Raw genomic sequence first — 12905 nt, 5'->3', positions numbered from 1 at the left:
TCAAACATAGGTCAAGATATGCCAATGAATCAAATACATATGTACACACTTACATTATTATTTACATATGATTTTACAAAATATCACAAAGTGAGATCAAGGGTAGGCAGAGGCTTTGGACGCAAAAAAATAAGCTTGACAGTACCAGCAGCTTTGGCCTGAGAGAGCATTCCTTGATTTTAGCTGACACAATCAAGAACACCCTTGATTACAGTCTTAGAGGAACAACCCTGGTGACTGACCATGAAAAATGCATCATAAATGCACAATCACAGTTTTAACCAAACACATTCAGTACAAAGCCTTCTGGGGGACGGTAAACTGACACACGGCTTTTAGAACACTTTAAAAAGAGAAGTGATCCAAGATTTCCCAATTCTCCCAGTGAAAGACTTGTTCATCTAAGCTCCCTCTTTTGAACAGATAGACAGACACACACGCACACACACACATTTTAACACGGAGGGAGGCATTAAATGTGCTTCTTACTGTGCTACACTGCACCGTGAAGATGCTGTAAATCAATTATATCCACATAACAGTGTACACATGTGTACGCCTGTGTCCAGCCAAGTTATCAGTCATAACAGGAAAGAACACTGATGACATTCTTTAGCTCACACCAGGACAAATAGACATTCTTATCACAGAGGGAAAAATACACACAATCACATACCCATTCAATCTCTCTAAGAGGACACAGCTGGGACACTGAGGCAATACTGTGCTGTACAACCCTGAAGAGGAAGCAGATTTTGACTTTTAACAAATGGTAGATGGTGAGAGTATCTCAAAATCTAAGCAATGTGTGGGATTGCACTGATTATTTTAGTTTGTTTGAATGTTCTATTCTATTCACTGAAAGTATGACATTGTGATAATCCCAGACAAAGTTGATTTAAAAAAAAAAACACAAAAAAAAACCTTGAAGGTTTGAAATGTAAGCACCAGCATCCCTTGATAAAATGAATCTCTTTTAGTGGAAACATTTCAGTTTTCGAGTCAACAAGTGTGTTATAGTGAAACACTGACATCTAGTGGATTTAGGAGGGTATAGCCAGTTCATTCCATCAGTAAAGTGCATTTTCAACATTAAAATGTCAAACACGGGCTCGGTGTCAATAAATCATAATCATCTTGCAGAGACAGTGAATGAATTCTTGTTCTACTGGGAAAAAGTTTTGTTGATATCTAAGACAAATTTTCATTATGTCATTTCACTACAATGGGACTACCACTGTTGTTACAATCATCTCAAGGCACAAATGTACATCACATGAAAAAGCTATCCCCTTGAAACCCACAACTGTGCAGATAAAACATATAAGCTCTTAACATCAATATTTTATGTATTTCAACTATATATCATGGGAGGAGAGCAAACTGACCATCAGAGACAGACCCTATCAACACCACTAACATGGAATTAATAAAAGCAGAACACATTCCATTTTTATTCATTCAGAACTGAACTGCTCAAAAACTTTTCACAAGAATGAATCTCAGTGAACATACTCTAACTATTCACTTCTAATCTGGCCGAGCATAAATCTGGATACTTAGATTAATTCTCTTTGACAGGTGAAATACACTAGGTGCTACTCTTTGATACTTAAATCAGATTACAGTATCACAGTTTTTATGACCTCTGAAATTTGATAAGCCAAAATCAAACTCAGCAAAGTTCTGGATAAGCATGTTTAACCATCCCTGCGGTGAATCGATCAATCTAATATCTGTTACATCAGCATATTACAGAGCAGCTACGGACTGAAACAAAACTCTTTCAAACGTGAGCTTAAAAAGGCGAGCAATGACGACACGGATGACACAAAGACCGAGAGGCAGTTTTTGTTCATGTTCAATTTGGCTTTTCATCAAAACCCCATATAAAAAGCCAGAGCCATATTCAGAGGAGAGTGTCTATATAATAAAGCTTTCTTTTGGAAGATTTGTGGTTCGTCACTGCCGACTGAACAGGTTGCTTGTTACACATCACTATAATTCATTTCATCATTTCCTCAATCCCATCTGTGACAGAATCTAAACCGAAGATCAAACACCATCTCGTGATGAAAACTGTCACTAATCATTCATTGCAGTGGTCTTAATATAGAATATTCAATTTCAGGGAAAGGCGCTAAATGTATAAACTATGTGCCATTTTCTAACGATTTCGACTTAAAAGAATAAAGAAAAAGAAGAAAAGAAAAAAAAAAAAAAAGAGCCATTCGCCTTCCACATACACGATCGTGAAGTCAAATTTCAGCCGTGGCTGGGTGGATTTGGAGGCTCTCTCTGCCTTCTGACGTTCAGTATGCTGATCCCCTCATCCCGTTATCGCAGGGACTGGGTCCAGGTTAACGCTGCTCCTAGGCTTTGGCAGGCACCTCGTATTTAAAGACCACGCTGAAGATCTTGCCCCCAAGCCGCTCTGCCAGCCAGGAGTTTTTGATGACTGCCAGTTTGAGACTCTCGCAGTTCAGCCTGGCGTAGTAGTTGGTGTGGATGGCGCGGCCCATGCCCTCTATGATCACCAGGTCTGTGCCACGCTCGCGCACCACCGTGGCCAGCACCTTGTCCAGCCGGCTGAGGGCATCGGGAGGGTTGGGATGGAAAATGAGTGATCAGACACAGAAACCTTGAACTTAAGATGGTCAAGTGTGCATACGGGTATGACAGCTTTAAGGACACCTTACCTCAGGTCTAAGCAAGGGGAACTAGACCCACTCTGTACTAATGTAAGCCTGTCCTCCTTAACAGCAGTTCTGTAGAAAAAGGTTAAAAATAAATAGATAAAAAGAAAAAAATGGAAAAGGAATGTCACTGATACGCTATCCAGTAATGTCAGACATGCTGAGACATGCTTTTCATCAGGTAAAAGGTATTCATACTCACTGAATGATAGGATCCATGTCTGCTATTCTCTCAGTGAGAATCTGCAGCTCACTGTTTGTCACATCATTCAGTGCAGGGCCGGAATTGCTGGCGAGCACAACCTGAAAGAAAATATGTTTGTGTGTGTGTGCGCGTGTGTCTTCTAGGGTTGTCCTAGTATAACTGACAGCTCCAGTCTCTGATTAAAGACAGAATTCCTCTGAGAACTAAAAGTGTATGAAGACAAAAACACTCCTACCTCTGTTCCCCTGCTGAGCAGTTCTCTTACAAATGGGAAAACTCCCAGTATGATGTCTATTCCACTATTATCTACGAAAAACAATGCACATTTATGAGGAGGACCCTGCAAGAGAAAGCCAGCAGGCATGACACTCAAAAACTGTTCTTCAAAAAGTGTTAGACATACACAAGCAAAACACAGGACATCACATCAGGTCAAATTCACTGTATATTAACTGCAATCACAACTTTATAAAAGGTCACAATTAATCTGTTTCTTCCTTTGCTATGCCTGCACTGTGCTTGTAATCACATGGGCACTATATCAAATCATATAAACCTCAACTGAGCATGTGCTGTAAGTATGCTGATCAGTCACCAATGTCAGCGTTGAGTCATCTGACCAATCACAGGGTTTCAAATCAGTGCACTTTGAGCAGCTGGCTCGTAAGACAGTAAGAAATCTGTGTCTTTCCAAACAAAGTGGATTTATTATTTCTATGGTGTACTTTTAAATAAAATAAAAAGCAAAATTGGTAGACAAGAAGAACAGATGTAATGGAAATATAATTACTGAAAAGAGGCCCATCCTCTGTGATCTAGAGCTAATTGTGTTTTAAATGAGATGATGTCGACTGAAAACGAATAGTAATGAACAGGATATCTCTCTGTTAATCACAATCAATAATCATAAGTACCATATCAGTCAGAATACTCATAATTCTCTTTTAATGCAGCCCTTACCAAGGGCACAGTTCAACCACAGTTACTCTCATAGACACTGCTGCACTCAACTATCAAAGAAACAAGTGAATCAAGTAACGAACAGAGTGGTTCCTCTCTAACATGACCAGAGCCTTTTATCTGAGATGTAATACTGTCCAATACCACTACTATAGATCTTCATATTAAATTAAACATTAAATACTTCATTTATTTTGATTGCTCCAGAGAGGAGTATACTAAAGCTATACATTTGCTAAAGTTTCATTTTTAAAAACTAGTATATCTAGGCTCTGGGAGAACCGTCTAGAGCAGTCATGCTAAACACACAGTCTCACCTTCAACCTTTCAATCCATTCGTTATAGGCATCTACTAGCCAGGGCCGCTCTGTGGAGACAAAAGAACAGTATGTTCAACATACACATGCCACCAAGAAATACAACAGATTTCACTTCACACAACAGCAAATGCTTTCAGTGTTTAAAAACGTACAGCCACTTCACAGATTAAGTGCATGCTGCATGAGCTGCTGATTACGCCTGAAGATTTAGAGCGACATAAAAGCCATGTCCACACTTTGAACCCATGGATCTAACATCAACACAGCATTTTTTCTGGGTCCAACAAATCAGCCCTTTTAACAGTTACAAAAGCTACGTAATGGCAGTTTCTTACCCTGCAACTGTCGTTTCGCCTCTTCAAAACCAAATTCTGGATCTGATTCTAAAACACTGCCAAAAAAAAGGAAAGAAAAAAAAAAAGAAAAAGAAAATAAGAATTTCATTTAAAAGCAATTACTAACACACACATATAAAGGCGCAGCTGAACCAATCTTCCTCAAAGGCACAAACGTGTTACTCACAGTCGTCACAAAAACTACATCTGACCGACATGAGCACAAGCTCTCTCACCAGAACCCACACTGCTGCGGTCACTCACTCAGACACTGCTTTGGCTCCCCAGTCAAACACATTGCCAGCCAGGAGGCCTCTGACCAGGGCAAACTGCCTCTGATCCCAGTTCAGCTCATCCAGAGACTTCACAACCTTCTGGTAGTACTTCAAAGCCATGTCATTCTCCCTCTGCTTGATCTATAAGTGAAGAATAGAGAATGTGAGCCCAAACCAAAGACTCGAGAAGTAACAATGGAAACCAGCGGAAGAACAACTTTACAGGTGATAGGAAGACAAGGACTTTGATTCAGAGGAGGAAGGGAGAACAGAAGAGCGAGAGTGAGAGACAGCTCCCATTTAAGGCAGAGGAAAGAATTTCAGAACACCTGATTCCAACAAAGGACTTAGAAATGTTTTAAAAACTCTTTTGTACAGCTTTTGTACAAGCAAATGTAGTTTGCATTTAGATACCCTCTAGGGCTAAAATGATGAAGGAAAACACATTGGATCGATGCAAACCTTAGAGTAGGGATCAGGAAAGTTGAACTCGTTTAAACAGTGCTCTCTTGTGTCTAACAGACTTCGGACAGTGAGAGATCCATAAGCACTACAGATGAGAGGAGAGGCACGCTACATCAGCAGAGAGAAGTTTAACCCTTCACTAAGCACACGAGTGCTCACTCACACTCACACTGGACAGAGCAGTGGCATATGAATTAGCAAACATTCAAACTCAACTATTTTCTGTTATTTAAGACATATCAAATCTATGTAGAATCGCTACGTCTGTTTGCTGACAACCAGAGGGTTGTATTAAACCAAGCTTTCATATACGAGAGTGTGAGTCTACAGCACTTCTTCAGAAAGAGCATGAGTAACTGATTGGCTAGAGGCAACATCTCAGACTGTCTTACAATGGCTGGTGGCGGAGGGTCTGGAGTTTGTGGCAGTACTTCTGACGGAATTTCTCTGCTCTTTCTGCGGCCTCTGGCTGATCACGCTGGCTGGCAACCGCTCGTTTTACCACCTGTCCGGTCAAAAAAAGAACCTGTGTTAGGACTGAGTGACGGAACCACACCCTTAACATTTCTTACAACATTTAGTCTGCAGTGTCTTCCCATTCTGTATTCGAGCCCAAAATGTTCTTCACTTTGGACCAAGGCTATTTCTCAGCGAAGAGGACACTTTGTCAAAGTTAAATTCAGAATGTTGGACGACGCCTCCGAGACAGGTCTCGGTGTCCTTATCTAAGCAATCTGTCTTTGTCAAACTGAGTTGAGAGCGACAGCATTCAAACAGATGAAGATGAATCGAGACAGATAGACTAGACTCACCCCATCTAGTGCCTCTTCAAAGCAGTAGAGCCAGTACTCTCGGGCCAGCGCATCCTCTGTCAGATCCACTGTGTCAGGGATGTAAGAGGAAGGGTCCTGCAGCAGTGGTAGGTTAACCAGCTGTCTCTCCAAGCGGTCCATCTCCAGCATGTCAAACTGGAGTGTAAAGAGAAAAAGTGCTTAACCTTGTGCTCTCTAACAGCTTTCAACACAAATAATCCCCATCTATCTTAAAGCTACAGGGACTCATCTACAATGCGTTTGTCCTCTACACAACAAGGGCAAACGTTTGAAACAAGAAAAAAAAAAAAAAAGGACCACTCCATCTTACCGCTTTGGGAATCTACAGTTCACTGATATTTTTACAGTGCCAGTAGGTGATGTGGTTCTCAGAGTGATTGATATTAAGCAAATACAGACATGCAGCACTGAAAGCCTGCATGAAGCCCAGAAACAGCACATAACCAACTGGCTTTTGGCAGCTGCAATCTTTACCTTTTCACGCGTTTGAATTTTGTCCCAGGACATTTATCACATAATGACACTGTTATAGTTCTCTCTCTGATTATCAAAATTCAAGTTAGGATTCACACACGCCCAGGAGAAGTTAAAAGCATCCAAACCACCACTGTTATGCTTTTATCTTCTGTCTCTTTTAACTGTCAATACATCCATGACCAAAATGATATTTCCCTTCCAATCCATAGACAGAAAACACTTTCTGAAACAGGCCTAGCTTGCAGAGTGAGAAACACAAACATGGTCCTATCATTTCACCTTTGGTCTGGATACTGACAAAACTTAGGCAAGCTGACTGTTTTTCAAGTTCATCTTTGAGAATACATGCTGCCACTGTGAGTTAAAAATGACAAAACATGTAACATAAAGTAACATACAAGTCAGGATTATTGCTACTTGTTTAGGCATATCAGACAGCCAAAAGCATGAGCAGAAAGCCACACACCAAGCCCCGATACTTACTGCAAACTGAAGGAAAAGGTTAGGGAGACAGAGGAAGGATGTCAGGTATGTGAAAAAGAAGTAAAAATAAAGATTAGGAGAAAAACGAAAAAAGAATGGGGTAAAACGACAGCTGAGCAATTCAGTTGACAGAAACGATATAAATGGAAATGTGAAAAAAAAAAGAAAAAATTTTGAAGAAATTATTTCAGAAAATTGATGTAAAAGTATCAACTCTACTTCTGCATTTGAAAATGCAAGTTGCAATCATTAAAAGAAATCACTTCACAGAGACATAAATGATCAGCTTTAAAAGAATGAAAAAAATATTTTGCAGTCGATTTCTGTATGACTGAAGAGGATACATAAACTCGCGGTTCTAAAACTAAATCCTAGTCTTGCATGTCAATATGTTTCTCACTTTTCTCTCAAAGCACTGGAATACAATAATGCCAAACGTACTGTTCCACTGCGAGCACGCTGCATGGGGTTCAGGTCAGGAGAAACACTCATCAGACCAGAGCTGCCCGCATAGTTCTCCCCCCAGCTGTACTGGTTAGGATCTGAGTGGAGTCAAAGAACCACATATACTGACTTCTTAGACACGTGTGAAATTTCAGATGTATTTACAACAGTGGAACACAGAGAGCACTTCATCACATCAGTGCTTAAAAGTCATCTTACACTCTAATCAATACATCTGTTTCTACTGGTAGAAAGTCAAGAACCTCTATATAATTTCATTTTCCGGATGGAACTTACTGTCTTCTTCTGCCCCCTTGAGGAAGGCTCCAATAGCCCCTAAGTAACCTTCATGTCGGAGGAACAAAGCTTGTACTTCTCCCTGGCAAACAACACAACACACATCTTCACCTCGTGCTCTTTCCAACCATTAAAACGAATGGGGGAGCACAACACGATGAGACAGATGATTATATCATATGAATCAAAGAAAAAATAAAAGCAGATAATAATTTCCTACAGTGCAAAAGAGTTTCATTATTAAATGCATTCAGATTCAGCTTGCCCGGGTAATCATTTACACTGAATGTGCATGAAGATTACCTTAGTGAAAAAGTTGATGCTGTAGGTGATAGTGTGCATGGTGACAGGGTGCCCTCGAATAAAGAATCCTCCAAAGTACACTCGGGTCAGGTTGTGCAGCTTGGCATAGAGGCAGGCCAGCTGCCCAATGTCATTACTGATCATGTGTAACAGGCTCTTGGCCATGTCTTCTTTGGAGAATTCTGACCAAAGGTTGACACAAGATTGCTTAGAGTGTAGAGTGCATACTCCTCAGACAAATAAGTACATTATCCCAACCCTTACTGGCCATAACAACAACCCAACAGGCTACATGTGACATGTATTTTTGCATGTGACAAAAAGCCTCTTTACAAACTGTTTGTGATTCACTGTTGACAAAAAGCCTCTTTTCAATCTACTAGTGATTCAGTATCTAAAATGCACATTCTCTCTCAGCTTGGCTACTGTAAGGAGAATGTCTGTACCAAATATAAGCATGTAGGTGAAACATACACTCACTTGCAGCATTGCACTGCACTTTATAATCGGGGGGGGGGGGGGGGGGGGGGGTGAGGTAGCAGCTAAACAATATTACTGTCCAACGAGTCTACTCACTGTTTTGACACGTGACATGGTGTGATCTCAACATGGGATCAAAGAGCTCTAAGGACAATGTTTGCTCCATTTTATGAGTAACCACAAAACACTAAGAACGAGGGATCACAACTGGGTAAAAGGTCATCTCTTTAGGAAGCAGGGTTAATACAGTGCTAACTCTGTGAGACATTTCAATAGAAAACAGTGAGAGGAGGGTAAAAATACACACTACCTTTGTCTGTGGTGGCAGATTTTCCAAAACTGCTTGCAATGAGGTCTCCAGTTAAGCCCAAAGATCCATAAGCTCCTCCATAAATGTCTTTCACTAGCATGTCAACATTTGTGTGCTGTCCTTTGGATGCCAACTGCAGTAGCTCATCAAATCTCTACAGAACGAAGAGAAGAGAGAAGCTTCATCAATCCTACCTATCAATGAAGTACACAATAAAATTCATAGCACAATATATTTTTTTCAAGAGCAGGACACAAATAAATAGCAGAGCAGTTGAAAACCAACTCGTCAAGGACTTCAAATTCTTCGCTGAGCACACATCAGAACATATAAAAAATATTACAAAAGGAAAAGACCAGCTTTTTGAGATTTGTTCCTTTTGTTTCATTTGCTTAATATTGACTATCAGTGAAATCGATCAATAAGGTACGAGACACAGGTACAGAGGTACAAAGACAATCATATCACACAAGCACTACCACAGAGTGATGATGAAATGCACAGATATGACAGCGAGAGTGTCAGATTCCAGCACCGATTGAGCAAGAGATTCCAAAGATAACACCAACAGTAAAGAAAACAATGGACAGCCCTGACAATGATCTACAGAAACCCTGAACTGAGGAGACGGGCTGACAAACTATGCAAGCTATCCACAGCGAATCCATTTTTCACAAATTCAGACTAGTTACCAAGAACTTGGTATGTCACGTTCCAGAATCAGGATAAAACAGACGCTTTTTATTTTTTAATCAAAATCAAGAGAAGAAAGAGTTTGACAGTTGTTGGATCTTTATCTTCATCAAAAGCAAAATAACATCTGACGTCACATCCCTGAAGAAAGTGCTTATCTCCAAATACTGAACAACGTCAGTAGCAGCCACAACAATAAAAAAAGAAGGTTATACCAAGGAATATCCCACATTCATAGCCTGGAGGGTCTCCCTCAGTCAATTCAGGGTTCTCACAGTATGTCATGATCAACACCAACAAGGACATGAAACAGTTAAAGCATCGCACTATTAACAGAACTGCACAGAAAACATTAACTATGTGATGTAATAACAAACTAACATGACAAAACGTTATATGAAAATGTAAGTGGGAAATTATCACCTTTGTTTTTGTGAGCAAAGCACCAAGACCCCAAAAGGTTCCACCACCAATAGAACTTCCACCGATGCGTTCAAATTTGTCTTCAGATTCAACCTGTGGGAATAAAAAAGAGAAAGAGACAGACATTTCTCATTGTCAGGCCACATTCATTTTACACAGACATTAATCCATTAGCCTAGCAGCAACGGTTCCAAACATGTTACCTTGACAATAGACACCCCAGAGCCAATGTTGACAAGCAGGTATGGGAAGATATCAGGGTGGGTGTTCTGGAAGCGGAACTCAGAGTCGGCATGTTTGGCATAAACAAATGCTTCATGGGGAATGTTCCTTAGTACAAAGTTGCAGCCCTTGATCAAACAGGACATTTCATCCTCTTTGTCCACTCTGACACAGAAAAAAAAAGATATAACAGTCCTTGGTTTAACACAAAAATAAAAGTTCAGTACAAAATTTGAAAACAAAGAGAATCTACAGAGGCACAATGAAAATCCTAAATGAAGAAAGATTTAAATGTACAATATTCTCCACTGACTTTTCAGGGTTTTTTGCAACACAATGCCTCAAGAGCATACTCACTTGAGCTTTAACTTTTTCTCAATCAGGTTCTTGAACTTGTAAGCCCCTCCACCAGTGGCTTTGATGACTTTGGTTTCAGTGTTGACCAGGTGGTCTTTGATGAAGTCTAAGCAGGTCTCGATGTAAGTGTTCTCAAATTTGATGAAGTGGAGTCGGGCAGTAATCTCCTCTTGCACAGAAATCTCATAGAGGGGATCTTCCTGTGCTTCCTGAAACAAGCAAATGCTCGATTATTATAGCAAACGTAAAAATGAAAGAAAAAACGACACCTGACAAAACCCCTAAGCACCTAAAGCAATGTCATTCTTCACTCTAACCTATACTGAATATATATTTATGGATTCTTTAACAGCTCTACAAGAAGAATTTATTCAGTGTCTGATCGGCAGTGCTATTGCTATTACTAGATTATTTAAATGCATGAGGACCCCAACTGAAGATATGAAATATGATAATGTACTTTAGACCTACGCTCCGAAAATAACCATTCAATAACCATAAGCAGTCTGCAGAGGTAGCTGACTCATTGTGAACAAGCACCACTGCACAGAGATAATCCTTGGGGTTCGATATCATGGAAACGTAGGGGGACTCAGGCACTTGCAGATAATTCCTTTATTTTCACAACTGTGCTATTTTCCTTGCATTCTTGACTGTGGGGTTGGCTGGGGCAGACAAACTGGGATGCAGTGGTCACTTCTAACAAATCAAATGAGGTGGGGTGTTCTTGCCCTTGAAGAAAACCACTGAAGAGGAGCAAAACCCTGCTCAATGAACCAACTGAACAATATGCATGCATTTATTTTAAAAAGCCCCCCACTGCATTCACACAAAACAGACTACATGATATGGAATCTTACCTTACAGCTCACCTTCACTGCATGGTCAAATGACCTCACTTTGGCAACTTTGTGCTGAACAGTGGAGTAATAAGCTAGTTTTGTCAAAGAACCACCTGTCAGGAGAGTTCACACTTGTTATTACAAAATTTAACTGTATAGTTTCATTAAGCAGTTGGGTTAGTGAATTTGTCAATGACGACGGAGGTCATGCACGACCCACTCGTCAGCCAGTTTGTCCACAACAGCAGAATTAGTTCTTGATAAACTATGAGCACGCTGGTTACATATAGTACATATGACGAAACATTAGCTTGCAGCGGCAGCTGACAATGAGGTGTGTCCACCTCGTGACAGTTGGGTTTAGCTTAGTAAATGTCTTTGTAGTCTATAAGTAACTTTGATTCTTGAGGCTGATGTTAATGCATATATACACTCTATTAACTTCTACATATTTCTAACTTAACGAAGAAGAGGTATGTCTAACTACACTTGGGACATTAATACAATCAACATCTGGCATACAAACTAATCCCACAGTAACATTAAGAGATGTTTGCCTGATTAAGCTAGTAAATTCAGCGAGCTAATATATCGGTAGCCCTCTGTCTATAACAATTATTCCAGACACACATTCTGCCAGTTACACATTCAATAATTATAGATACGTCAGGGCTTCCCTCTTTGTTGGTCATTTTAATACGACTTTAAGGCCAAATCAATATAATCCTACAGCAAGCAATCACCTGTCAAAAGTACATGACAACAAAATCTCGAGAATGTGAGTGACCTGTCAAGCTAAGTAGCAACAATCCAGCTAACTGAATACGCTGAGGGTTGCCCCCTCAGCTCAGTCGACTATGCGCTCTACAAGTGCACATTTAGCATTAGCAAGAATGAAAAATATTGGAGTTTTGTATTACGGTACCTATGTCTATTGCGAACCTCTTGGCATTTTCCAAATTTCGAAATATCTCGTCCGGTGGAAGGGTAATGCTTTTATCCATACTGTGAGAGCCTCTATCTACCCCACTGCACACCGCCATCTTGGAAAGCTTGTTTTGCAAACATTAGCTTGTTACGACAATGAGTCGGTGAAAGAACGTCATTGCGTTATATCAGTATGAATGCTGCGTCAATTTCTGGTTTAAATTGGTTTGCATGCAATTTAACATAGGCTTCGTAGTAGGCTGTGATACGCATAGTTGGGAGTTAATACGATTTCTACTTTTCAGTCGTCAGATGTCACGAACTTTACATTTTGTTTGTCCTCTGAAAGTTCGTGCTTTAGAGCTCAGCCACAACTAGCTCGTTTACGTACTTGGCTAGTTTATTACAAACCACATTCCCAAAATGCATGGCTCTTGCAAAGACTCACACAAGTTGCCATGGCTTTCCACATGAAGTGAGCACACAGGGGAATCCAGTTACTGTTGGACTGAATATCAGAATGGACAAAGTTACCCAAGCAATACTGAATGTTATATC

The 12905-nt window shown here is 40.3% G+C and overlaps 1 protein-coding gene across 1 annotated transcript; it reads right to left on the bottom strand.

The window, feature by feature from the left end:
- Nucleotides 1–427: 427 nt before the first annotated feature.
- Nucleotides 428–12445, bottom strand: pank4 (pantothenate kinase 4 (inactive)). Its single transcript, XM_030777228.1, has 19 exons — nucleotides 12346–12445; nucleotides 11451–11533; nucleotides 10579–10787; nucleotides 10203–10386; nucleotides 10000–10092; nucleotides 8884–9037; nucleotides 8094–8275; nucleotides 7791–7872; nucleotides 7491–7591; nucleotides 6069–6224; nucleotides 5649–5761; nucleotides 5254–5341; nucleotides 4781–4932; nucleotides 4517–4572; nucleotides 4179–4228; nucleotides 3137–3241; nucleotides 2899–2999; nucleotides 2700–2768; nucleotides 428–2589 (listed from the first exon to the last, which is right to left on the bottom strand). Exons 1-19 carry the CDS (start codon nucleotides 12422–12424, stop codon nucleotides 2373–2375), a joined length of 2274 nt encoding a protein of 757 aa, XP_030633088.1. The 5' UTR covers nucleotides 12425–12445; the 3' UTR covers nucleotides 428–2372.
- Between the last annotated feature and the right edge of the window lie 460 nt (nucleotides 12446–12905).

Source organism: Chanos chanos, chromosome 6, assembly GCF_902362185.1.
Source record: "Chanos chanos chromosome 6, fChaCha1.1, whole genome shotgun sequence".
Lineage (NCBI taxonomy): Eukaryota > Metazoa > Chordata > Actinopteri > Gonorynchiformes > Chanidae > Chanos > Chanos chanos.
Note: the sequence above shows the minus strand (reverse complement) of the source record. Positions and strands in the feature narration are given on the sequence as shown.

Excerpts from the sequence above, each read along its gene's own strand:
- pank4 (XM_030777228.1), bottom strand. The coding sequence starts at position 12,424 with ATGGATAAAAGCATTACCCTTCCACCGGACGAGATATTTCGAAATTTG. Across the intron at positions 4,573-4,780 it reads GGAGCCAAAGCAGTGTCTGA|TGTTTTAGAATCAGATCCAG; the intron begins GTGAGTGACCGC and ends TTTTTTTGGCAG. Across the intron at positions 3,242-4,178 it reads AATGGATTGAAAGGTTGAAG|GGTCCTCCTCATAAATGTGC; the intron begins GTGAGACTGTGT and ends TTTCTCTTGCAG.